At 34.1% G+C, this 27,239-nt stretch overlaps 1 protein-coding gene across 2 annotated transcripts in view; it reads right to left on the bottom strand.

The window, feature by feature from the left end:
- The window catches only part of LOC107455881 (uncharacterized), an 86,744-nt gene continuing 59,505 nt past the window's right edge, over positions 1-27,239 (bottom strand). The window contains exons 3-4 of one of the 2 annotated variants that reach the window (XM_087167975.1): positions 16,699-26,702; positions 1-16,638 (exon numbers count right to left, since the gene is read on the bottom strand). In XM_087167975.1, coding sequence (XP_087024101.1) covers positions 1,024-16,638; positions 16,699-26,702 — 25,619 coding nt within the window. In that variant the 3' untranslated portion in view covers positions 1-1,023. Of the gene's footprint in view, positions 26,703-27,239 lie in introns of both variants that reach the window. The other variant, XM_071183344.2, reaches the window with a different exon arrangement.

The following is a 27,239-nucleotide window of genomic DNA, read 5'->3' as shown; positions in this document are numbered from 1 at the left end:
TTTTCTCGTAATGAAAGTAACGTTGTTTTGAAAATCCAACTGAAAATATATTCTTTGTTAGGAATTTCTTTAAACATTATCGAACGTTGAAAAACTTAACTGAACCTTTTTTTTAGAAGCACCACAGATTCACAATACAGTTTGTTCTCATCATTCCATCTTAAATCACAACTGGAACATTCGTGGAATAATCGGAAGTATACGTAAAGTGGACGAAAAGGAATAGTTCAATGGTAAGCCCAAACAATTTATATATTAATTTCGTAGTTTAGAACTAGGCAAAGAAAAATATATATATAGTATCTCAGCGTCTAGGATAAACTAACAACCTTTACTCATGTTTTCTTGTATAACATTTCTCTGCACTCTTGGCACAGATTTATTACCCCAAAGTGGCTTAGTTATTTCTTGAGAATTATGAACATATTATCACAACCAACGAATATTATTTACTTCTCGAATTTCGTTAACAACGATTCCATAGCTTAAAATGTAGATTTTTAAATCGATGTTAGTTTTAAATTTTACTTTTTTTTTGGATCTATATAAACATCTATAGTATCAAAAGATTTAGACGTATTTGTTTTGAAATAAGAAGTAAATAATATGTTGTATCTGTAAAACTAAATACTAAGCCCCTTTTCCCCTGAGCTCATATGACAGTTCTGAACGCAGAACATTTTAAATAAATATGGAATATAAGTTTTTTTTTCTCTTTAATTTTTTACTTGTCCATTCCTTCATATCACGTCAGCTTTAGGCACTAAGGGTCAGTTATCTCACATTATTTTTCTGGATCTGCCTTCGAGGCCTTATTCCATTATATGAAAGTATAAGCGCTAAATTGAAAGCCCCCTAGGATGAATTTTACTTTAATGAGAGTCAAAGCAAATTTGTTATTCTAGTCCCCGGCTTTCGCCTTTCTTCGTACAGCTTCTCAAAAAGGAATTGATTTTGCAGTATCCTGCACTGCAAATTAAGTACTTTTTCAAGATTAAGAGAGTCAGTCATTTAACATTTTTTTTACAGTTCCAATCTATATGCAGAACAGCTGGTTTCGTGGTCTTGCAGATTGATTGTGCATCTACTGGCAGATGGCGCCACGTCAATATTGTTTGCTATCAAAGCTTCTTGATTAACAGCCATCCAGTAGCCTAAAGTGTCTGTTTCATAGGTAGGAATGATTGTTACCTTAGCATCTTTATCTTTCCAGTCTTGTTTAGCTTCCAACAGAGCATTGAACACTTCTTTACTGGGTTTTGTACCACTGAAAACATAATACCGAGATCTGATTCGTCTGAAAAATTCTACGTTACTGTAATGGGGATCGCCAAAATGAGGAACATAAGTTAGGTCCAAATAGATAGGTTCTATATTTTTTTCATCCGTTTTGTGAGAGGTGTGCGATTCTTTTTCTGGTGTTGTATCGATTTCCTTATTTGGTGTTGTATCTTCACTATTGTTAAACATTTGTTGATTATTTTGATAATTAACTACTTCCTCTACTGCGTCCTGAGATTTATATTCACCTTCCGGTTTCGTTGTACGTGTTGTGTTTTGTTTAGTCAAAGATGTAAATCCCATTGGCTCTGGAGGCGAAGGCAATCCCATTGGTTTATCCCATTCGTCTAAACTGAATGATTTTTGATTATTCGGATCGTCACTTTCTGTACGTTCTGATCTTGATTCACTAGCTGGTCTATCTGCTGAAGAAGAGCTTGAAGCTTCAGGTTCTTCGGATGACGTAGGCTGATGAGTTTCAGTTGAAGATTGAATCGAACTTATTAAAAGTTTCTTAGCATCAGTTGCTACTTTGGGGTCAATAAAACTAGTGTGAGTGGATTCCTTTCTATCTTGAGTAGGTGCAGTCATGCTGGTACTTTGAATTACACTTGATGTTTGTTGTTCTTGGAATTTCTTCCGGAATGTTTCTTCAATTGGCTTCGTAATTAAAGAAAAAGGATCAAAAGCAACATGTTCTAGTTCTTCACTGAAAGTTTCACTTCTAGAAGAGATTTCTTCTGCGATATTACTTTCCCTACTTTGGCTTGGTTCGATGGGGGATTTAATTCTTATAACATTTTCTTGTGCGCTAAAGCCGTCTAAGTTCTCCGTTGAACCCGATGATATGATTTTTGTTACAGCGCTGGTATCCTTACCCCCAGCTTTCATTATAGTCTCTCTTATTTTTTCTTCTTTTAAAACTTCTTCAATAGATGAATCTGAATCAGTTTGGAAAACAATAACTTTTTTTACTACTCTCTTAGATCGTTTTTTAGGAGAATCATCAGATGACTCTCCGTCTGATGGCGATCTTGTATGAGAAGGTATAAAATGCTTTACCGATTCTGGTATTGCTGTTATAATTTTGGACGTTCTGACTTCTGTGAATGTATCTTTGGAGTCTTCTACGACTCTTTGCGATTCTGTTGTTTCAGATGTGCTTACAATTGATGACTTTGTTTTACTAATCCCTTCAACTGTTTCACTTTTTTCTTCCTTAATTTTGGATGAAAATGATTTTATATTTGTTTCTTCTGAGCTCTTCTGTGATTCTGTTTCTGCTGACTCTTCATATTTTCCATCTGAACTTTGCATGGTAGTTACATTTTTAACAATAGTGTCTTCTGTGAATGATTTCTGTTCTGATTCTTCGCTGATTTGATGCTCATAGCTTATGCTTTCTTTAGATGTTTTGTCCTTCGCTCCTGTTGTTAACTTAGAACTCTCCATGCTTTCACGTTCTACACTTTCTTCAGATATTAATTTCATTTCTGATTTAATAGAGTCTCCTTTTTCTTGAATGGTGGTTTTTAGAACTTCACTTTCTCCAGATGCATCTGATATTGTTCGATACTCAGTAGTTTCACAAATTGTTTCAGAGCATATAGACTCCGAATCACTTTGTTGTTTACTTGTTGTTTCAGAGCTACTTTTTGTTTGTTGAAGTAATGTAATGGATGATGAGGAGGGGGAAATGATTTCTACAGTGCTAGCTTTAGTATGAGTACGAGATTCTGTTTCTTCACCTGACGTTGATTCAGTGTACGCTGAACTGGAAACACTAGAGATTGTTTTCGATAAAATTTCTCCTGATTCTTCTTTTAGCGATGAAGATTTCGCTTTGATTCGTGTTATACCATCTGATTCAGATTTCAAGGTTGAAGAAGAAATGATTTCTGAGGATTCAGCTGTAGAAGTTGATTTTGCTTCAGCAGTAGTTTTTGCTGTTGGAGCTTCTTTTGCTGATTCTTCTTTCCCTGGCGTATCTTTGGATCCAACAATGTGTGTTGAAGAAATTGTTTTAACTTCTTCAGTTGTTTTAGTAGTCACTGATGCATCACTTATCCCGCTGTCTACTTCTGATGGCGAAATATCTTTAGATGCTTCTTTGCTGTAAGAAATGCTTTCTGAAATTACTTTCGTTTTAATATCTCCATATGAACTCTCTGTTTCAGCCCTATCGCTTTCAGAGGGTTCATGTAATGTTTCTATTTTTGAAGTAACAGTGCTTTTCGTAACTGCTATTTTTGTTGAATCATCTTCCTCGTCTCTCACTAATGTTGTGACAGTTTTTATATCCTCTCTTTTTTCTTTTAAGACATCACTTTCAGCTGATTTTATGGTTGTAGTTTCTGAAACAGTTTTTTCGACTAATTTTTCAATATCTTTTAATTCTTCACTTTTGTGACTGGATTTTCTGCCTATGCTAGTTTTTTCTTGAGGGGAATCGCTTATTGTATAACTAGAAGTAATAACTGTTGTTGTCGAACCATCGTCAGATTTTGATGTTATCGTTTTCGTTATGATCTTCCTACTTTCGTCTCCAAACTCTTCTGAAGATGTACCATCAACTATAGAAGATGTAATTGTTTCATCTTTTGGCTGTTTTTCCACTACGGAAGTTGAACTAATTGCTTCCATTTCCGATGTTCCATCTATAGTTATATCTTTACTAGCCGATTGATCACTTACTTTTTCAATCTCCTCTGATTTAATACACTCAGCATCTCTATCTATTTCTGTATCACTAGAGTCCGTAAAAAATAGTTCTTTTGCTTCAGAAGTAATCGTAACAATTTTAGATACTATGGTTCCTCCGTCTTCAGCAATTTGCGTAGACGTAACCGAGGCACTTTTTTCTGTTGTTTTTGATGAGGTTTGACTTAACTCTGTTTGATCTGTTGAAGCGTCAGCTTCAGGTTCAACTGGTGACGGTGTTTTTTTCGAAACATAGCTTTTTACAACAGATTGGGTGACTATATGTTCTCCACTTTCTCCAAACGTTTCGGTAACGGTTGTTAATGTTTTTTCTTGCTCATCTGATTCACTCGTCTCTATGTGGCCTTTTTCTATTATTATTGAATCACTAAATTTGGGTTTTTGTATTTCTTTCTGTTCTAAAGTCTCATCTGGTGAGTGTTCTTTTGTCACGCTGGAGGTAATAACAGTTTTAATAACTTGTCCATCTTCACTTTCCGTAGCCCTAATTTCACTTACAACAGAGGAAGAATCGTCTTTCAGTTTCTCTATTCCGAGAGCTTCTTGTATCTTTGCCCCTTTATCATCTCCGTCATCTTCTTCATCTGCCAATATTTCTTTCGTTATATAAGTGGCTGTAACTCTTTTAGATACTAAAGATGCATCATCACTTTCAACAGCTGAATCACTAACATATGCGGCACTTTTCTCTATCTTCTCTACTTTTGGTAAGATTTCTATTTTTTCCTCAATAACAGTGGGACTCTTTGATTCAAGAGCAGAAGATTTCGGTGATTCGGTCATTGAATAGGAACTTTCATGTATTAATGTCTTTGGTAGGTCACCGGTTTCCTTTTTAGTACCGATATCAACTTCACCTGCATGTAGAATTTCTTTTGAAATGTAAGTTGTAGCACTTTCAACAATTGTCTCTTGATCTGATGGTCTCTCTGTTATTGGTGATGTTTTTCCACTTGTTTCTTCTTCTATCTGTATGTGGCCAATGACAGTAACTGCTTCTTTAGAACTTAAACTTTCATCATGTGCTATTATTTCTTCATCAATATCGATTTTTTCACTTTCTATTGCATCAGATGAAATAAATTCGGTGACACGAGTTATGACACTTTGTTGGGATTTTTTGCAACTGTCATCGAAATCGATTTTTGAAGTACTAATTATTGATACCATTGATTCATCTTTAGCAATGGAGGAAATATCTTTATCTGTTTTTACTTTTATGTCACCACTTTCATCTGTTATGAATGATAATTTTTCATCTTCTAAAGTTTTCATTTGTTCCGTTTTGTAAGTTGTAATTGTTTTGGTTGTAATTGAGCTATCACCAGAAGTCGAAGTTTGCTGCATTGTTGTCGTTTGACTCTCCATGATTTTTTCTTCTTTTTCAAAACCTTCATCACTAGTTGGTTGCCGAAGTTCATCACCTGTTTGTTCGAGTTCGGTGGACTTTCTTTTTTCTATATCTGATGCTAATGCAGTTTTAAACATATCTGAACTTTCTTCTTTACTGCTGGTGATTTCTTTTACTTGACTTTTGTCTTTCGATGGAACAGTGGTTCTGATATCGATCTCATGGACTTGGTCTTCGGTCTTTTTCATGGTCTCTGTTGAAATAGTATGTTTTATTTTAGAGTCACTTTCGTCATCAGAAATCTTTTCTTTATCGATGGTGTCTGCTGCGTGAGTCATGGTATCTGAAATATGAGTAAGAACCTGACCGCCTGGTTCAATCTCTTTTCTTGTATCTTCAGAGATTACTGTGTCACTGGAGACTGGATGTTCTGTTACACTAGAAGTGGTAGTGACAGTTTCTTTAATAATAATTGAATCTTTTGGAACAGGAGTTTCTCCTTCAATTATACCAGCCTCCTGAATTTCTTCTGAGGACTGAACTTCTTTTTTGACGGCAGTTGTTGTAATAGTTTTAGTAATTTTTGATCCATCAACAGCCTCCGAAATCAATTTTGTTACAGAAGGGCTGTCACTTATTTCTTCTGATTTCGTAATTTTAGTGACAGTTGTGGTAGTAATAGTTCTCCCATCTGCACTTACAACTGTTTCTTTTGTAGTCAAAGCTGTTTCACCATCTTTTGGTGTATATGTTTCATCCAGTGCAATTGTCTTTGATTGTGTGGGCTCGTCATCTTTAAATTCTTGGTCTGGTGCAGATAAGACCGTTTCCGAAATTTCTCTTTGTGTTGATTTCTCGTCCTTCGCAGTAGAAGATATTCTGATATCCGAAATAGGTGTCATTTGCTCCAGATTGGGCTCTTCCAATATTTTTTCTGCTTTCTGTTTCGTACCTTCTGCATCTATTTCTGATGGCTTTTCTTCGAATTCATCTAGCTCTTTTAATTCAGATTCATTCGCATCTTTTGCTATTAGTTCATAACTCCCAGACATACTGGCTGATGATGTGGCTGATTCTTCCAAATCTACTTCCTTACAAGTTAACATTTGTTTTTCAACTTTATCAGTAATTGAAGTTTTAGCACTGATAAACTCATCATCAGTTCCCCCTGTACTTAATTCTTCTGCGGGTTTTTCCAAACCCAGCTTAGCTGTTGCATCTTCATCTTTCACTTCAGTGCTTTCTTTGTACTTCCCATCGAACGGTATTTCGGGAGCATCTGTATCAGCTGATGCATCTGTTGTTGTCGTTACTGATTCTTCAACTTCTATTTCAATGTACATCAATTTCTGTCTCGGAGATTCTGATGTTTCCATGTCATCATATTTTAGTTTATCTCCTTCTGCATCATCCAGTTTCTCTGTGGAGAGGGAGGTAACTATTTCATCTCTGCTCACTTCTTCATCCTGAAGAACTTCAACATCATCATCAACAACTGTTTCGGCAAAAATATGCCTAAACACTTGTTCTGCTTCAGGTTTCTCATATACTATCTTACGTGTCGATATTTCTGTAACTGTTTTTGATATTACTGTTTCACCCACTGATACATCTTCAGCTTTAGATTGGGAGGAAAACTGTTCCACTAAATTAGTTTCGTAAGTATCTGTATCAGGAATATCTACGTCGTCTCCCATTACACTTTCAGCTATTGGGGAAATTTCATCATCTTCGGCTTCCACTATACTTTTTAAAAGTATGGCTGCTTTTTGTTCAATAATATCTTTAGTAGTTTTTTCGCCCAAAACTTTTGATCTTATCTCAGTAATTCTTAAAGTCAAAATTCTGATAATTTCTGTTTTATATTCAATTATATATCGTATTATATTAACGATGCTTATAACCCATCCTTTTCGTTTTAATTCTTCAAAAACTATCTCTTGTATAATTGTTTCACAATCATTGCTTGAAATGCCTGTCGCTTCTCCTAACCTTTCAAGAATACAAGCAAAATCTTTAATTTGCGTTTTAACTTCTCCTAAGCATGATTGTTGGAACATTTCTAAGCTCATTTCAGTAATCACCTTCGAACTATCATCAGATGATTCTCTAACAGTAACTGTTTGCAATTTATTATCTAAAGGTGATGAAAGTTTCTCAAGTTCTTTGGGTACATGATGTTTCGCTGGAGAAGTTTGTTCACCTTCTTTATCAAGGCAAACAGCTTCTTCCTTTGATTCCTCAACTGAAATATCCTCTTCGTCAATATCTTTTTCAGTAGCTGGGGATTTAAATTCGTCCATCGTTTCTCTTTCCTCTGGGGATTTGCCTTTTATATCTTGTGTTAGATCTTTTTCTTTCATTGTTGTTATGGGAACATTTTCTTTCGAATCTATTGAAGGCAATAGCTTTTCATCCTTCTGTAAAGGCGAGATAGTATGTTCGACTTTTTCAGGAGATGTCATTTTTTCATCCTCTTTTCGACCAGTAATTAGAGTTTCTTGAAACCTTACATCTTGTTCTGCTGTTGTACTTATTTCTACTTCGATAATTTTTGAAGTTGTAGTTTCTTCTGTTTTATGATCATCTAATGCTGGAGAATCAGTTTTTGTTTGATCAGCGGATTTTTCTTTCTGTGTAATTAAAATGTCTGGTTTTTTGGGAACTGATTTTTCTTCAGTTGAAAATGTGGAAATAGTTTTCTCAGTCACAATTTTGACATCTTTTGTTGAAATTTCTTCTTGTCCTTCTGTTAAAGATGATTCAGTTTTATGAATATATTCATCCTCATCAGATAACGATGCTTTCTTGCTAACTGGAGACAACGTTTCTTTTTCTTCTATAACTGCTTCCGATTCGGAAGTGGGAGATGGTGCTTTTTCTTTTAATGCATCCTCTTTCAGTTCTTTTGGAGTGATCATTTTTTCTGAAAGCATGACATCTTTCTCTGAATCCGGAGGCAGTTTCTTTAAATCTGATGACGGAGATTTTTCCTCTGCTACAGGTAGTACTTTTCCCTCTACACTTATTTCTTCAGTTAAAATTGGAGAATGGGGAGTTTTCAAATCAATTTCAATTTTCTTAGAGTCACCACTTTCATCACTAGAAATTTGCTTGACAATATCTTTAGGCGATAAAATTGTTTCTTTATCTGATGTCATCGATAGTTGTTCTGTTACAGTTTCAACTGTTTTTCCAACCGTTTTGGGTGTTTCTAAAGATGGAAAAAGTTCTTTATCTTTTGTTTCAGAAGCACTTTCATCTTCCGCCAAGGTAGGTATCTCGGGAGTTTTCGGAGAAACCAGTTTTTCTTTTATTTTCTCGTCAACTTTATCAGTTGCACCAGCTTCTTTTATCACGGTAGGCACAAGAGATTCTATCTCTTCTGTTTTGCTAATAGTTTTGGTTTCTTTGGTCGGAGTTGGTGATTTTTGTGTTATTTCTTCTTTAGAAACAGTATGACTTAAAATCTCTTTTTTTTCTGCATCTCTTTCCTCTGAAGTGGGTGATTTCTCTTCTGTTTCACCTGTAGCTGTTTCAAGGGTAGGAGAGGATGATTTTTCTTTTAATTCAGCGAACTTTTCCTCTTTTGGTGCTTTAATCTCGTCAGAAGGAGAAGGGGTTTTCTCTTTATCAGAGATTATTGATTGTTCACTCGATACTGAAAGTTTTTCTTTTTCGAATTCGGCCTCGGGTGTTTTTAATATTTTTTGTTCTTCTTCACTTTTTTCTTCTTTAGATTTTATAATTTCTTCAGTTGGAGAAAATGATTTTGTTTTACTTTCTTCAGTTGATTCTTTTATTGTGATAGTTTTTTCACTCTTTACTTTGTCTCGTATTTCTTTTTCTGTTTTTGAAATTTCTTCTTTTGCAGCAGAAGATATTAGTTCTTTTTCAGTAAGACTTTCAGTAACAGATTTTTCTAAGATAGTTTCAGTAATTTCTTTCGCTGCAGATGGTTCTATTGGAGAAGGTGTTTTCTCCTCAATTTCTTTAATTTCTATTTTTTCTGATCCTGCTGGCGTTTCCGTAGGCGATACTGAAGATTTGTCTTCTTCTTCAATAATTTGCGTTGGGCTTAAGTCTGCCTTTTCGCCCAAAGTTGGCGATGGTGATTTTTCTTTATCAGACATGTCTTTATCTATAATTTTAATTTCTTCTTTTGATGAAGGAAGTGCTTCTTCTACCTTTGTTGCATTTGAATCTTCTTTATCAAGAATTGGAGAAGATATTTTTTCATCAATTTTTCTTTTATCGGGTGAATGAAGTTTATCTTCTTCTTTTTCTAAAGTTTCAATCTTTGAATCTTCAGTTGTGGTTAAGCTTGGAGATGGTGTTTTTTCCTTCTTTTTCTCTTCAGCTTCTTTCTCTAAAGTTAAAGTTAACTTTTCTTTAATTTCGTCAACTGTATCTTCTTTGGTTAGTTCAGATTTGTCAATATGATCAGGTGTTGGGGTTTTGTCTTTCAGTTCCTTTTCAGTTTTCTCACTGGATGGAGAGATGGGAGATTTTTCTTTTGTATCACTTTTGATTTTAATTTCATGTAATGAAGTGATTTTTTCTACAACTGGAGAGGGAGAACTCTCTTTTATTTCTTCCGTGATACCATCTTTACAAATCTTTTGTTCTGTAGTCAATATTAGGGACGTTGCTTTTGTTTTAGTCTCACTAATGGATGGTTTTGTTTCAATCGAAAAATCTTCAGAAAAACTGGAAGTTTTAGATGTTTCTTTTGTTACATCCTGTATTGAAGCAGCTTCTTCAAATTTCTCAGACGATGACACTTTTTCTAAGATTTCCTCATCAGACATTTCTTCTTTAGATTTCAAAGAAACGGCTTCTTCGATAGCATCAGATTTTTGGGATATTGGAGAAGCTGGTGATATCGTCTTTTCAGTAATGCATTTATCCTCAACTTTGTCATCGAAAGTTGGAGAGGGTGTTTTTGTAACAGATTCCTCAACAATTTGATCTTCTATTGGAGCTTGCTGCTGATCTTTGTCTGGTAGCGAAGTTTTTTCCAAATGTTTAAGGTCTTTTAAGTTGAGTTCTGACTGAATAGGTGAATAAACTATTTTTTCACTTTCTTCAGACCTAACTTTGCTATCTAGCACATTCGGTTCAATTGGTGACGGAGATTTCTCCTCCGATAATTTAGAGATATCCTTTGCTACTGTTTTTGACAATTCGTCACGAGTTGATGAAAGTGATTTTTCATCCGTTGTCTCACGTGAAATACGTTCTTGAGTTATTTCGGATGAAACGGTGTCTTTCCTTTCTTCAATGCCTACTTTTTCTGAAGGCGTGGAACTTTTTTCGATTGATAGCGAAGGTGCTTCCTCTGACTCCTTATCATCTTTTGTTGCTTCCCCAAGTGACGTTGGTGAGGCTGCTTCTTCTTTTTGTGGTGATTTTTCAATATCTTTGGTTTCTTTTTCTACTGGTGTTGATGTTTTCGTATCTGTCAAAATCTTTTCCATTTCACCCCTTTCAGATTCAGATTTTTCAAGTAAAATAGCTTCTTCTTTGCTTATTTCATCTTCCGTTTTTAAAACGACTTCAATCTTTTCAGGTGAAGGTGTTTTTTCTCGGGAATCTATTTCAACTGTCTTCGTATCGTGCAAAACTAGTTTCACGTCATCATCTTTTTCGTCGGCCACGATTTCTTTATCTGCAATTTTTTCGATAGCGTCTTTTTGCAGTAATGTTGGTTCTTTTGTTTCTGAAGGAGATGTTGATTTTTCTTTCGGTGTTTCATCGGTCGTCTCAGTGTCTAGAGTAGATTTACTTTCCTTTACACTTTCAATCTCTAGTTTTTCAATTTTTGAAGTATCCATAGTCGGTGATACATCCTTTATACCTGTTTCAATAACATCTGTTTGCATTGATGTTGCTTCTTTTGTTTCAGTTGGTGAAGGTGTTTTTTCTTTTGGTGTTTTATCTTTAATTTCGATGTCTTCATCGACAGCGATAGATTCACCTTCCATAGCTTCCAGCTTTGTAATTGAATCAGTATCGGCAGTTGGTGATACTTTCGGTGTAACCTTTTCGAGAACATCTTTTTGTTCAAACGTTGGTTTTTTCATATCAGTCGGAGAAGGTGTTTTCTCTTTTGACGTTTTATCGGTTGCCTTAATATCACCAAAGTCGACTGTAGTTTCGCTTGCCCTCGTACTTTCAATATCTGTTTCTTCAATAGCTGTAGTATCTAAAGATGGTGATACTTCTTCTGCAACCATTTCAGTAACATCTTTTTGAACTAATTTTGGTTCTTGTACTTCCCCAATTTTTTCAATCTCTTCAAGAACAGGAGTAGATTCACCCTCAACCTCTGGTGTTTTTATTGTTGTAATATCTGCTGTTGGCGACACTTCCTCAGTAACCTTTTCGGTAAGATCTGTATCGTCTAACTTTGATTCTTTTGTTTCAGCAGGCGATGGAGTTTTCTCTTTCGATATTTTATCGGTTGTCTCAATGTCTTTAGAAACAGGAGTGGAATCACTTTCTTTTTCAATTTCATCATCTGGTTTTTCAATTTTTACGGTATCTATAGTAAGTGATAGTTCCTTTGTAATTATTTCGACATCTTTTTGTATGGAAGTTGATTCTTTTGTTTCAATAGAGGACAATGTTATCTCTTCTGGTGTTTTATCGGTTGTTTGAACGTCTGCACTATCGGGAATAGATTCACTTTTTTTTGCACTTTCAATCTCTAGTTTATGAATTGTTGTTGCATCAATAGTTGGAGACACTTCCTCCGCAGCCTTTTCCACTACGTCCTTTGGTTCTTCTGTTTCAATAAGTGAAGGTTTTTTTTCTTTTGCGATCACTTTAGGTGACGATGCTTCTTTTTCTGGAGTTTCAAGCGGAGATTTAATAGCCTCTGAAACTAATAATTCTTCTTTTTCTTTAATTTCCACTTCGTGACCTGAAACTGCACCTTCAGTTGGAGTAGGTTCATCTTCTGATTTCTGGACATCCGTTTTATCTGTCGAAGTCGAATCGCCAGTTTCTGAAATAGCTCTTTCTTCTGGTTTTGAATCTTCAGTTTCTTTTGCAGTGGGAGATATTACACTTTTTTCAAGTTCAGGAACAATTTCTTCACTTGAAATAAAAGGCGCAGCTTTCTGAATTTTATCAACAATAATTTTTTCTTCTTTCTCTTTTTGAGGTGAGGGTGTTTGAATCAAAGACTTTGAGTCGAGTTCTGTTTTTTCTTCAATTTGATCAGAGACAACTTCTTTAGATAATATTAGAGATGGGGTCTTTTTTATCATATCTTCAACAGCTGTCTTTTCTGATGGTTTTTCCTCTTTATCAGAAAGCTCTGTTAATGTTTTATCAACAGTCTCAAGTTCAGCCCCAGTTTCAGAAATAGCAGATTCCTTAATTTTTTCAGAATCAATTTTTTCAATCGGAGTCGAAGGTTTTGATAACATTGGGGTTGCTGCTGCTTCTTCTCTCACTTCAAGAATAATGTCTTTTTCTTCTGATAAAGGCGATTTTACAACAGCTTTCGGTTTTGATAACTCAAGTTCATGATCTGCAAATATGGCCATTTCCATAACTTGTTCTTTTTTTTCTTGTATAAATGTTTCGCTTTCACTTATTGTCGGTGATGGACTTTTCACTGCTTCTTTAGTATCTGGTTTAGTGATTTCTGAAAGTACTTTTTTTTCATCAGACATGAGAAGTTTTTCTGCTCCATCATCCTTTATATCAGTGTCCTGAATATCTATAGCTTGTTCTAGGGTCGATTCTTCCTTCAACCCTTCAGGTAAAATGCTTTCCGTAAGCGTTACTTTTGCGTCTGTTTCTTTAGAAGGTGATGGAGATGTTGTTTTTATCAAAACTTTTTCCATCTCTTCTTCTGTAGAAATTATTTTTTCTTTTGGAGATAATGTTTTTTCTAAAAATTGCTTTTCTGTTGATTCCCTTCCAACGTCCTCTTTCGATGGTGATTCTTTTTTTATGTCTTCTTCTGTAGGTGGTACTTTTTCACTGTCTTCTTTTTGCAATTCTTTTTCAGTGTCCTCTTTTGTCGGTGATTCTCTTTTAATATCCTCTTTTGTTGGAGATTCTTTTTTAATGTCCTCTCTTTTTGGTAATTCTTTTGTTAATGATTCTCTTTTAACATCCTCTACTGCAGTTGTTTCTCTTTCGATGTGATTTTTTGTAGGTGACTCTTTTTCGATGTCCTCCTTTGTTGGTGATTCTTCTTTTAGGTCTTCTTTTGTTGGTGATTTTCTTTCAATGACCTCTTCCGTAGGTAATTCTTTTTCTATCTCTTCTTTCGAAGGTGATCCTTTTTCAATGTTCTCTTTTGTTGGTAATTCTTTTTCAATATGCTCTGTTGTTGGGGATTTTTTTTCAGTGACCTGTTTTGAAGATGATTCTTTTTCGATGTCCTCTTTTGTTGGTGATTCTTCTTCTAGGTCTTCCTTTGTTGGTAACTTCTTTTCAATGACCTCTTCCGTAGGTGATTCTTTTTGTATGTCTTCTTTTGAAGGAGATTCTTTTTCAGTATCCTCTTTTTTTGATAATTCTTTTTCAACATGCTCTGCTGTTGGGGATTTTTTTTCAGTGACCTGTTTTGAAGGTGATTCTTTTTCAATGTCCTCTTTTGTTGGTGAATCTCCTTCTAGGTTTTCTTTGGTTGGTGATTTTTTTTCAATGACCTCTTCCGTAGGTGATTCTTCTATCTCTTCTTTTAAAGGTGGTCCTTTTTCAATGTCCTCTTTTGTTCGTAATTCTTTTTCAACATGCTCTGTTGTTGGGGATTTTTTTTCAGTGACCTGTTTTGAAGGTGATTCTTTTTCGGTGTCCTCTTTTGTTGGTGATTCTTCTTCTAGGTCTTCTTTTGTTGGTAACTTCTTTTCAATGACCTCTTCTGTAGGTGATTCTTTTTGTATGTCTTCTTTTGAAGGTGATTCTTTTTCAATGTCCTCTTTTGTTCGTAATTCTTTTTCAGCATGCACTGTTGTTGGGGATTTTTTTTCAGTGACCTGTTTTGAAGGTGATTCTTTTTCAATGTCCTCTTTTGTTGGTGATTCTTCTTCTTTGTCTTCCTTTGTTGGGGATTTTTTTTCAATGACCTCTTTTGTTGGCAATTCTTTTTCAATGACCTCTTTTGTCGGGGATACCTTTTCTATGTCTTCTTTTGTCGGTGATTCTTTTTTAATATCCTCTTTTGTCGATAATTCTTTTTCAGCTTCTTCTTTTGTTGGTGATTCTTTTTCGTCATCTTGTTTAGATGGTAATTCTTTTTTAATGTCCTCGATTGTTGGTGATTTTTTTCCAACAACCTCTTTTGTTGGTGATTCTTTTTCAATGTACTTTTGTGTTGGTAACTCTTTTCCAATGTCTTCTTTGGTTGGAGATACCTTTTCTATGTCTTCTTTTGTCGGTGATTCTTTTTTAATATCCTCTTTTGTCTGTAATTCTTTTTCAGCTTCCTCTTTTGTTTGTAATTCCTTTTCGTCGTCTTGTTTAGATAGTAATTCTTTTTTAATGTCCTCGATTGTTGGTGATTCTTTTTCAGCAACCTCTTTTGTTGGTGATTCTTTTTCAATGTACTTTTGTGTTGGTAACTCTTTTCCAATGTCTTCTTTGGTTGGAGATACCTTTTCTATGTCTTCTTTTGTCGGTGATTCTTTTTTAATATCCTCTTTTGTCTGTAATTCTTTTTCAGCTTCCTCTTTTGTTTGTAATTCCTTTTCGTCGTCTTGTTTAGATAGTAATTCTTTTTTAATGTCCTCGATTGTTGGTGATTCTTTTTCAGCAACCTCTTTTGTTGGGGATTCTTTTTCAATGTACTTTTGTGTTGGTAACTCTTTTCCAATGTCTTCTTTGGTTGGAGATACCTTTTCTATGTCTTCTTTTGTCGGTGATTCTTTTTTAATATCCTCTTTTGTTGGTAATTCTTTTTCAGCTTCTTCTTTTGTTGGTGATTTTTTTTCGTCATCTTGTTTAGATGGTAAATCTTTTTTAATGTCCTCAATTGTTGGTGATTCTTTTTCAACAACCTCTTTTGTTAGTGATTCTTTTTCAACATCCTCTTTTGTTGGTGATTCTTTTTCAACAACATCTTTTGTTGGTGATTCTTTTTCAACAACTTCTTTTGTTGGTGATTCTTTTTCAACAACCTCTTTTGTTGGTGATTCTTTTTCAACAACCTCTTTTGTTGGTGATTCTTTTTCAATAAACTTTTGTGTTGGTAACTCTTTTCCAATGTCTTCTTTGGTTGGAGATACCTTTCCTATGTCTTCTTTTGTCGGTGATTCTTTTTTAATATCCTCTTTTGTCTGTAATTCTTTTTCAGCTTCCTCTTTTGTTGGTAATTCTTTTTCGTCGTCTTGTTTAGATGGTAATTCTTTTTTAATGTCCTCGATTGTTGGTGATTCTTTTTCAGCAACCTCTTTTGTTGGCGATTCTTTTTCAATGTACTCTTTTGTTGATAATTCTTTTCCAATGTCTTCTTTGGTTGGAGATACCTTTTCTATGTCTTCTTTCGTCGGTGATTCTTTTTCAACATCCTCTTTTGTTGATAATTCTTTTTCAGTGTTCTCTTTTGTTGAAGATTCTTTTTCAATGTACTCTTTTGTTAATAATTCTTTTTCAATGTCCTCTTTTGTTGGAGATACCTTTTCTAGGTCTTCTTTTGTCAGTGATTCATTTTTAATATCCTCTTTTGTCGGTAATTCTTTTTCAGCTTCTTCTTTTGTTGGTGATTCTTTTTCGTCATCTTGTTTAGATGATAATTGTTTTTTAATGTCCTCGATTGTTGGTGATTCTTTTTCAACAACCTCTTTTGTTGGTGATTCTTTTTCAACAATCTCTTTTGTTGGAGATACCTTTTCTATGTCTTCTTTTGTCGGTGATTCTTTTTTAATATCCTCTTTTTTCTGTAATTCTTTTTCAGCTTCCACTTTTGCTGGGGATTCTTTTTCGTCGTCTTGTTTAGATGGTAATTCTTTTTTAATGTCCTGGATTGTTAGTGATTCTTTTTCAACAACCTCTTTTGTTGGTGATTCTTTTTCCACAACCTCTTTCGTTGGTGATTCTTTTTCAATATACTCTTTTGTTGGTAATTCTTTTTCAATGTCCTCTTTTGTAGGAGATACCTTTTCTAGGTCTTCTTTTGTCGGTGATTCTTTTTTAATATCCTCTTTTGTCGGTAATTCTTTTTCAGCTTCTTCTTTTGTTGGTGATTCTTTTTCGTCATCTTGTTTAGATGATAATTCTTTTTTAATGTCCTCGATTGTTGGTGATTCTTTTTCAACAACCTCTTTTGTTGGTGATTCTTTTTCAACAACCTCTTTTGTTGGTGATTCTTTTTCAACAACCTCTTTTGTTGGTGATTCTTTTTCAACAATCTCTTTTGTTGGAGATACCTTTTCTATGTCTTCTTTTGTCGGTGATTCCTTTTTAATATCCTCTTTTGTCTGTAATTCTTTTTCAGCTTCCTCTTTTGCTGGTGATTCTTTTTCGTCGTCTTGTTTAGATGGTAATTCTTTTTTAATGTCCTGGATTGTTAGTGATTCTTTTTCAACAACCTCTTTTGTTGGTGATTCTTTTTCGTCGTCTTGTTTAGATGGCAATTCTTTTTTAATGTCCTGGATTGTTAGTGATTCTTTTTCAACAACCTCTTTTGTTGGTGATTCTTTTTCGTCGTCTTGTTTAGATGGCAATTCTTTTTTAATGTCCTCGATTGTTGGTGATTCTTTTTCAACAACCTCTTTTGTTGGTGATTCTTTTTCAACAATCTCTTTTGTTGGAGATGCCTTTTCTATGTCTTCTTTTGTCGGTGATTCTTTTTTAATATCCTCTTTTGTCTGTAATTCTTTTTCAGCTTCCTCTTTTGCTGGTGATTCTTTTTCGTCGTCTTGTTTAGATGGTAATTCTTTTTTAATGTCCTCGATTGTTAGTGATTCTTTTTCAACAACCTCTTTTGTTGGTGATTCTTTTTTAATATCCTCTTTTGTCGGTAATTCTTTTTCAGCTTCTTCTTTTGTTGGTGATTCTTTTTCGTCATCTTGTTTAGATGATAATTCTTTTTTAATGTCCTCGATTGTTGGTGATTCTTTTTCAACAACCTCTTTTGTTGGTGATTCTTTTTCAGCAACCTCTTTTGTTGGTGATTCTTTTTCAACAATCTCTTTTGTTGGAGATACCTTTTCTATGTCTTCTTTTGTCGGTGATTCTTTTTTAATATCCTCTTTTGTCGGTAATTCTTTTTCAGCTTCTTCTTTTGTTGGTGATTCTTTTTCGTCATCTTGTTTAGATGATAATTCTTTTTTAATGTCCTCGATTGTTGGTGATTCTTTTTCAACAACCCCTTTTGTTGGTGATTCTTTTTCAGCAACCTCTTTTGTTGGTGATTCTTTTTCAACAATCTCTTTTGTTGGAGATACCTTTTCTATGTCTTCTTTTGTCGGTGATTCTTTTTTAATATCCTCTTTTGTCTGTAATTCTTTTTCAGCTTCCTCTTTTGCTGGTGATTCTTTTTCGTCGTCTTGTTTAGATGGTAATTCTTTTTTAATGTCCTGGATTGTTAGTGATTCTTTTTCAACAACCTCTTTTGTTGGTGATTCTTTTTCGTCGTCTTGTTTAGATGGCAATTCTTTTTTAATGTCCTCGATTGTTATTGATTCTTTTTCAACAACCTCTTTCGTTGGTGATTCTTTTTCAATATACTCTTTTGTTGGTAATTCTTTTTCAATGTCCTCTTTTGTTGGAGATACCTTTTCCATGTCTTCTTTTGTCGGTAATTCGTCTTTAATATCCTCTTTTGTCGGTAATTCTTTTTCAGCTTCTTCTTTTGTTGGTGATTCTTTTTCGTCGTCTTGTTTAGATGGTAGTTCTTTTTTAATGTCCTCGATTGTTGGTGATTCTTTTTCAACAACCTCTATTTTTGGTGATTCCTTTTCAACGTCTTCTTTTGGAAATAGTTCTTTTTCAATGTACTCTTTTGTTGGAGATTCTTTTTCTATGTCTTCTTTTGTCGGAGATTCTTTTTTAATGTCTTCTTCCGTAGGAGATTCTTTTTCTATGTCTTGTTTAGATGATAAATCTTTTTTAATGTCCTCGATTGTTGGTAATTCTTTTTCAATGTCTTCTTTTGTAGGTGATTCTTTTTTCCTGTCTTCTTTTGTGAGTGATGCTTTTAAAATTTCTTCTTTTGTTTGTGATTCTTCTTCCATTTCCTCTGTCGTTTGTAATTCTATTTCAATTTCCCCTTTTGAAGGTGATATTTTTTCGATGTCCTCTTTTGTAAGTGACTCTTTTTTAATATCCTCTTTTATTGGTGATTCTTTCTCAACTTCCTCCTTTGTTGGTGATTTTTTTTCAGTATCTTCTTTTGTTGGTGATTCTTTTTTAATTATCTCTTTTGTTTGTAATTCCTTGTCTGTTAAAAGCACTTCGTCAATTGATTCATATTTTTCTGCTTCTGTGTCAGGCTCTTTTAGAGAAACATCATCTTCAACGTTTTTCTCACCATCAATCAGAATAATTTCTCTTACGGTAGTTGGGGTTTTTTCTCGTATTTCTGTTGCGGTTTCCTCTTGTAAAGGTTTTTCGGTTTCACTTGATGCAGAAGGAATCGGTGTTATTTCTTCAATCGTTTCTTCAACTTTTTGAATTGAAGTAATTTTTTCTTTTTCTGCTGTTGATGGTAGCTCTTTTTTTAATTTTTCGGTAACATCTTCTGTTAATACTTCTTTTTCTGGACTGGGAGTTTTTTCTCTAAGTTTTATATCCGTTGCTTTAATTTCAAATGACGATATTTTTTCTTCCATACTTTCAGAGTCAATTACTTCAACAGGAGAAGAAGCAACTATTTCGTCAATTGGCACTTCTCCAGTTGCACTGATTTCTAGCGATTCTTTGACGTTATATCGATTAAGAATTAGATTAATTATTTCAATTTTGAAACGAATAATGCAGTTTAGAATATTCATTGAGTTTATAAGTATAGATTCTTTCTGCATAAGCTCAATTAAAGTATCATAAAGGAGGTTCTGAAATTCTTCCTCTGGAATATTTATTTGAATTTCATTCTTCATAGAAGTAATCAATTTGGTTATTTCTGGTGTTGATAAACGTTTTATTTCTTCATAAGATATCACTTGTGCAACTTCTGTTTCTGGCAGTTCTTTAGATTCAATTTGGGAAACACGGTCCTGATATAGCTGTGTAATTATATTTATTATTTCTATTTCATAATTTGATAAACAGTTTCTCAATGATTCCTCGTTGTATTCTATTTTGTGTTCAATACGTATTTTCTGCACAGCTTGAAGAAGCATTTCACAAAACTCTTCATTTGTTGTATCTCCTAACTTAATTTTTTCTTCCAACGAATCGATTATTTTTTGAGTTTGGGGATTTATCAACTTTCTTATTTCTTCTAATTCCAATGATTCTGGAATATTTGTATCCTCTCTCGGGCTTTTTAAATCTTCATCAATCGATTCATCTGCAACTTTTTTTGCTGGTTCTTCTAGTTCTTCTTCTTCCTCTGTGGTGAATTCTAAATATCTCTTTTTCAAAAGTGTGACGAATTCTTCTTTATATTGAGTTATATACATAATAATCACCTCACTATTTAAGGGTAGGTTTCTCATCAGTAGTTCTTGTATCAAGATTTCTAATAATAAACTTTTGCATGATTCATGAGACATGTCTTCTACTTTGCATTCACCTATAAGCTCATCAATAAGTTTCAATGATTCACTTGTCAATTGATTTTCAATACTGTCTATTGTTATGTCTATTTCTTCTGAAATTGGTTCTTCTGACGCTCCTGCACCTTTTTGTTCATCTATAATAGTTAATTGTTTTTCTTTTAAAATTGTAACAAATTTAACTCTGTATTCTGTGAGATATGTTAGAATTGTGTCTTTCTTTAAGGGCAAATTTTCGTTTTGTAATTCAAATTCTAAGGTTTCTAAAATTATTTGCTCGAACTCTGTCTTTGATACGTTTTCTGGCTTAAGTTCATTTATAAGCTCATTTAAAATTTTTCGAGATTCACTCGTTAAGTTTTCTGTTATAATTTTAGTTGACACTTCTTCTAGCGTGACTGTGACAGGAATTTCTTCCTTTTCAAGTACCTTAGTATCAGCTGCTGACATGAACTCTTTTCTTAAAACTTTGATAAACTCTGTTCTATATTCATTTATGTACATTTTAATTGTATCCTCATTTATTGGCAATTTTTTATTTTCGAGCTCTTCTCTCAGTATTGATAAGAGTATATTTTTACAATCTTCTTTAGACATATTTCCTGACTTGTGTTCTTCCACTAATTCATCAATGATCTTCAGTGATTCCTTTGTAAGTTGTTCGTGAATAAGCTGTTCACTTATCGTTCCTTCGGGCTCGGGTTCTTGAGTTGGACTAATATCTTCAGTTACCTCAATGCCATCTTCAGGAGATATCTCTTTTTTCTCTTGATCTTCTTCTCCAGCCGCATATTGATCTTGTATTAGTGTAATGATTTCAGTTCTGTATTTTATTATGTAGTTAATTAAAGACTCTGGTTCAGGAATAATTTCTTTATTGTTTAAGACCATGTAAATGATCTTAAGAATAACTTGTTCAGGATCATCCAAAGTAATGTTTTTTAGTTCTTTTGATATAGTGGAAACTTCTTTTTTTATTTCTGGTGTGATCAAGGTCTCAAACATTGATTCAGTAAAACTGTCTTTCTTAAATTGTGGAGTTTCTTCTTCTTCTTGCTCTTTCCCGTGGATGTTAAGTATTTTTGTAATAATTTCAGTTCTGTATTTAATAATGTAGTTTTTCAGAGAGTCAGCCTCCGGTATAATTTCTCTTTCTTGAAGAAGTAAATAAACGAACTTGATAATAATTTCTAGGGGATCAGTTAATGACAGGTTTTCAATTTCTCTTGCTATAGAAGATATTTCTTTCTTAATTTCGGGAGTAATTAATTTTTTGAAATCTTCTTCTGATATATATTCTTTTTCTTGTTCAGTAGTTAAAACAACTTCTTTTTCTTGTTCTGTGGTTACAGCAATTTCACTTTCTTGCTCAGAAACGATAGTAGTCTCTTCTTCAGGAGTCTTAGTAATTTCTTTTGCTTTTTCGGGAGTTTTCAAAATTTCTTTTTCTTGTACGATGGCAGCAATTTCGCCAGGAGTAGCTGAAGTTTCCACTTGTTGTGTGGAATCCATAATAATCTCTTTTTCTTCTTCTGGAGTCGCAGCAATTTCTTTCACTTGTTCTGGAGACACAGAAATTTCTTCTTCTTTTTTAGTAATTGGAAGTCTTTCTTGTTCCAATTTTTCCTTTTCTTCGAGACGCTCTTTTTCAGCTTTCTTAACTTCCGAAGAAATTGTCTCTACTTCATCTTTTATGAAAAGTTTTACGTCTTCAATTTTTTTGGATTCTATAGATATTTCTTCTTCTCCAACTTTTTCAGATATCTCAGGAATTTCTTCAGCGGAAATTTGTTTTTCAATTTTTTTAGATTCTGTAGAAATGTCTTCCTTACCATCTTCTGCAAGAATTTTTGCTTCTTCAGTTTTCACTGACATTTCTTCTTTTTCTAGTTTCTCAGATTCTATAGAGACCTCTTCCTTACCATCATAGATGGAATCTTCTGCTTCTTCTTCCCCCGCAGCTTCCGCGGGAATTTGTTTTTCAACTTTTTCAGCTTCCACACGTGTTTCCTTTTTCAGTTCCTCGGTATCCGTAGAAACTTCTTCTTTTTCAATAGTTGTCAAAATTTTTTCTTCTTCGGTTTCCGTAGGAATCTTTTCGTCGTCTTTCTCGGTTACTTTTGAAATTTCTTCTTTAATTTTATCAGTTTTTGTGGAAACCTCTTCTTTTTGTATTATTTCTTCTTTAACTTCAGTTTTAGTGAGGATTTCTTTTTCAATTGTCTCAGGCTCCCTGGGAGTTTCTTCTTCAGTTTTCCTAGCTTCCGTGGAAGTTTCATCTTCTAATTTCTCAGCTTCCATAATAAGTTTTTCTTCAGATTTTGCTGCTTCTGTGGGAATTTTTTCTTTGGTAAGAATTTCTTCTTCATCTCCTTCAATTTTCGTGGTAATTTTTTCCTCAATTTTCTTAGTTTCTGTGGAAATTTCTTTTATAATTTTCTCCTCATCTGTGGAAATTTCTTTCTCATGTTCTACTTTTGTAGGAATTTCTTTTTCAGTTTCCTCAGCTTCCACGGGAGTTTCTTCCTCAAATTCCTTATCTTCCTTGCAAATTTTTTCGACAGCTTTTTCAGTTTCTGTAGGAATTTCTTTTTCGTCTTTTGCATCAACACTTGGAATTTCTTTATCAGATTCTGTTGAAATTGCTTCATGTTTCTCTGCATCTGAAGGAACTTCACTTTCAGCTTTTTCGGAAATATCTATTCCTTCAATTTCTTTATGCTCAGTAACAATTGTGTCTTTTTCAACTTCACTCGTTTTTTTCGAAATATCGTCAATCGCTTTAGCTTTCATAGAAATTTCTTCCTCTGTCATTTCATCTGCTTCTGTGGAAATTTTCTCTTCAAGTTTTTCACCTGGTTCATCTGCAAGACCCGATTTGTCTGCTGTATCTGCTTCATACTGTTCAGAAATTACTCTTACAATATTTTCTTTATTTGATGTTACATATTTACTTACAGATTCAACAGTAGGTGTCAAGCATAGCTTTTCAAAATCCATTGATATGTATCTGAATATGACTGTTTCGTAATTGTCTAGTTTTATTCCCTTGTTTTTAATATTTTCCTTGATATAGGTTATTTCAACATTAATTAAAGCTGCAACTGATTCTTGTAGACTTTCCCATGAAATATCTTTCTTAGAAACTTCAACTAATGCTGACTTTTCTTCTTCAATTCCCTCGGAAATTTCTTCAGCAGATATTTCTTCTTCTGCGCTTCCGATATCAGCTGGAGTTTTAATTTTATCTTCCGTTAAAACTGCTAGCTCTTCAACTGGACTTTCAACCTTTGCATCTTCTTGATCAATTTTGCTTTTAAGTTTCGGTTCACCTATTTCAGTTCGCATACCTTCAATGAGCTCATCGACAGCAGCTTCAACAGCTTCAATTTCCTTTACTACCATTTGTTCATCGAAAATTTCAGGCTCTTTTGCTTCATGGGGCGTTTCAACAATACCTTCATCTCCTATTTCTGATCTCTTATCTTCTGACTCTGCAAGTGAGACTTTATCAACATCAACTGGTGAGGACGGAATTTCAGCAGCTAATTCCTCCGGTAATTCTTGAGTTTCTGTTTCTTTTGGACTGGATGGAGCTTCTAGAGCCATCTCTTCATCAACAACTTCCTTTGCTGGAGCTTGGGACGGAATCGATTCTTCCGGTGCAATTGGTCCCTTGATTTCGGGTGAAAGTTTTTCTTCTGCGGACGGAGTAATGTCTTTCATTTTTCCGGGTCGCTTCACTGGCTTAGGCTTTGTTTTGTCCTTGGAAGGTTTAGATGGTCGTGCTGGCGTGCTTGTGAGTGGCTTGGCTTTTTTCTTCGGAGACAATATAGGAATTTTTTCTTTGGGTTTCTTAACTGGACTTTTTGGTAAGGTGGTTGAATCTTTCTCTTTTACTGACAGTGAGGGTTTAGCGGTGAGTTTGCTTTCAGTTATTCGCTTAATCGACACGTCCTTAGACACTTTGGTTTTTACATCTGCTGCACTAGTTGATTTTATTAATTTTGGTTCAGCTTTTTTAGATATTTTAAGAGTCACAGGAGCTTTAACTTCTTTTATTGCGGGAATAGTTTTCAACTCTTTAGGTTTCACAGCTGTTCTTGAAACCTCAGCTTTTTTTAGTGGACTTTCACTCACGATTTCTTTTTTAACAGTTTTTGGTATTGCTTTAACACTTTTAACTCCTGATTTTTTAATTTCTTTTTCTAAAGGTTTGTCTTTTTTAGGAGCTGTTTTTCGAATTTCAGGTTCTTTTCGAAGTTTACTTGGTGCAGACACTGTTGACTTAAGAGCTGAAATTTTACTCGATTTTTTAACTTTTCTCGGTGTTTTTTCCGCGGTTGTTTTAGATTCTAATTTCTTTTCACCTGAAGGTGAAACTTTTTTAACAGTTTCAACTAATTCCGGTGATTTGTCTTCTGTGGAAGGAGAAGGTATTATTTGGTCCATTTCACCACCTGTTGATTTTTTGTCATCTTCTGTAGTGTCGGATATAGATTTTGTTTCTAATTCACTTTCGGTTGGTTTTTTCAATATTAAGGTAATGCCTCCACTTTTATCTTCACTTTCTTTTACCTCTATTTCTTCTTTAGTTTCTTTTTCAATTTTACTTTTTATTTCTTTTCCGTCTTCTACTTTCTCTTCTTTTATTTCTTTTTCTTCTTGTTCTACTTCTTTAGTATCATCAACAATCTCTCTCTCTTCTTCTTTTTCTGTTTCTTTACTATCTTCAGCAATCTCTTTTTCTTTCAATTTTTCTTCCTGTTCAGTTTCCGTAATGTCTTCCTCTGTCTCTTTTTCCTTTGATTTTTCTTCACTCTTTGCTTTTTCTTCCTTTTCATCGCGCTCTTTTTGCGAATCATCTAAGTTAATATCTGCTTCGTCAATTTTAGAAGGAGATTTTTCACGATCTACAGCTTCAAGTAGTATTTTTTCTTCTGCTTGAGTATCAAAATCTTTTTCAATTTTCAGCATTTCGTCTTCTGTGGCAAGCAAGGATTCCATATCTTCACCTTCAGTCTGTTGTATAGTATCTCCTGCTGTTTCTATAGTTTCTACATCAGGAATTTCTGAACTCCGTTTATCAGCAGTATCTTTTAATTTTTGCAATTTAGCTTTATTACTTTTCTTAATTTTTTTGGTTGCTTTTACTTCTTTTGATGCAATCTTTTTCGAAACAATTTCATCTTTCACACCAACGAATTTTTTCTCTTCAACTTTTTTTGTTATCTTCTTAACTTTTCGAACAGGAGATCCTGTCATGGACTTCACTGGTGATTCCGCTCTTCTTCTTACAATTTTAATTTCATCACTGTCCCTAATTAGTTTCGTCGGTGATGCAGGTCTTACAAAATCTGCTTTATGCTTGATGGAAGATTTAACAACATGTTTCTTTGTAGTTTTAATTTTGACCCTTTCTTCATATTTAATTCCTAATGACATTTGACTACAAGTTTTATATTTAAGTTCTTCTAAGTGACTTAAGTGTTCTAAACCCTCAAAAATTTTACTTTGTGGCGCACTTCCAGGTAAAAGAACTCTTGTAATTGTATCTGAGGGATCAGATGGTTTCCATATCAATAAAGCACATATTGACATGGCATGTGATAAAGGAATAGGCATTTCTCCATCGTCAGTATACTTTTTTGAGGTAAAATGTTCTTTATAGGAAGTCCATTGTTGGAAAAATAATTTCATTTCTTTGCTATCTTTTGGTGGACTTAAAACATGCATTTCTAGAGTCCCATGTCCAACTTTATGGAAAAGAGTCAGGGGTTCAGCTAAACTATCCCGAAGACATCTATGAGGCTTTAATCCCAATTGATGAAGATTTTCACTAAATTCACGTCCTTCTTTTATAACACTTACTAGTAAAGGATCTCTGTCTTGCCCAGAAGAGCCTGGACTTGTCGGACTCTTTCCTTCAGCAACATTACAAAAAACGTAACCTACTTGAGGATAAACTCGTTTGCCTTCTCTTTTTCGACGAATGACGTTCGTAATTCCACACACATTGTTCTCGTTAAGGCGCGTTATCATAATGGCATCCAGCCTATCGAGGTGGCGAATGAATTCCCAGAAACAAGGTTTTCGATTGAATCCACCATCGATAAGCATGGTGAATCCACTTACTCCAAAGAGAGCACAATCTCCTTGTCCTCCAGGGAATACATACAAGGTTGGCCTATTAAATCTAATATTTCCTACTACTGGGGATGATTTCATCATCTCCGTCAGGGGTTGGAACCTTAACACAGAATCTAAACATTGTATAAGATGGGTTGAACCAGGAACAACAGACACATTTTTGGCAGGATTAATATAAAGAGATTCTGGAATGTCGGATGAAGTTCTTTCTTCCGGTTGAGCCCAAGGTCCTTCTGGGATGCAATGTATGTGAATAGTACATCCTGGATGTAGCCGTAACGCTTTTTGAACGTCTACATCCTGTAAAGTGTCCATTAAGTTTTGATAAGAAAAATTTCCATCCTGTAAAATCCAGGATCCGGACCCTGTGAAAGCATATCCGGCATGAATCACATGTTTGTGGCCTACGTTGGCTGCCAGCAAATTTTTCAGGCATTGCTTCAATGTGCTGACGTGAGGATTTAGTAAAACTTCTACGGCAAGATTCTCAGTTGAATGCTGAATCAGCAATTCTGAAAAAAATGATAGAAAAATGTTCTAGAATTATAACGAATACGAATGAAATAAATGAAAACAAATATAAAAAACATTTATGAGCATTATTTTCTTCTCAACAAATTAAGACACATATAAAAAAGCTTGTGTGTAATATTTACAAGCAAAGTAAGTGAAATTTTTAAAATAAATAATTTTTTTCCCTACAGCTTTTATTGATTTCAGTCTTCGTTTCTTTTTAATTTGATATTTCTTTAGCATTAAGTAATTGCTCATGCATCTTCTGTCTCTTTATGACTTATAACATAGCTTTTGTTAACACTAAAGTTTCAAAACGAGGCGTTTTTTTTCATCTAAATTTAAATCAAGCAAAACTATTATTTTCTTTATTCTTTTTGATACAAATTTTTTTTAACTTTTTTGTATTTTCAAAAAGTTAGACGCATGCATTTTTTTTAAAAATTAAGGGCTAGCGATGTTTTTTTTGTTGTTTTGTTTTGTTTTGTAATAGCTTGATAAGAAATGAACAATTTTGTTATGCAATTGGGTTTATT

Source organism: Parasteatoda tepidariorum, chromosome 7 (assembly GCF_982258835.1).
Source record: "Parasteatoda tepidariorum strain Cologne lab strain chromosome 7, Ptep-v5.0, whole genome shotgun sequence".
NCBI lineage: Eukaryota > Metazoa > Arthropoda > Arachnida > Araneae > Theridiidae > Parasteatoda > Parasteatoda tepidariorum.
Note: the sequence above shows the minus strand (reverse complement) of the source record. Positions and strands in the feature narration are given on the sequence as shown.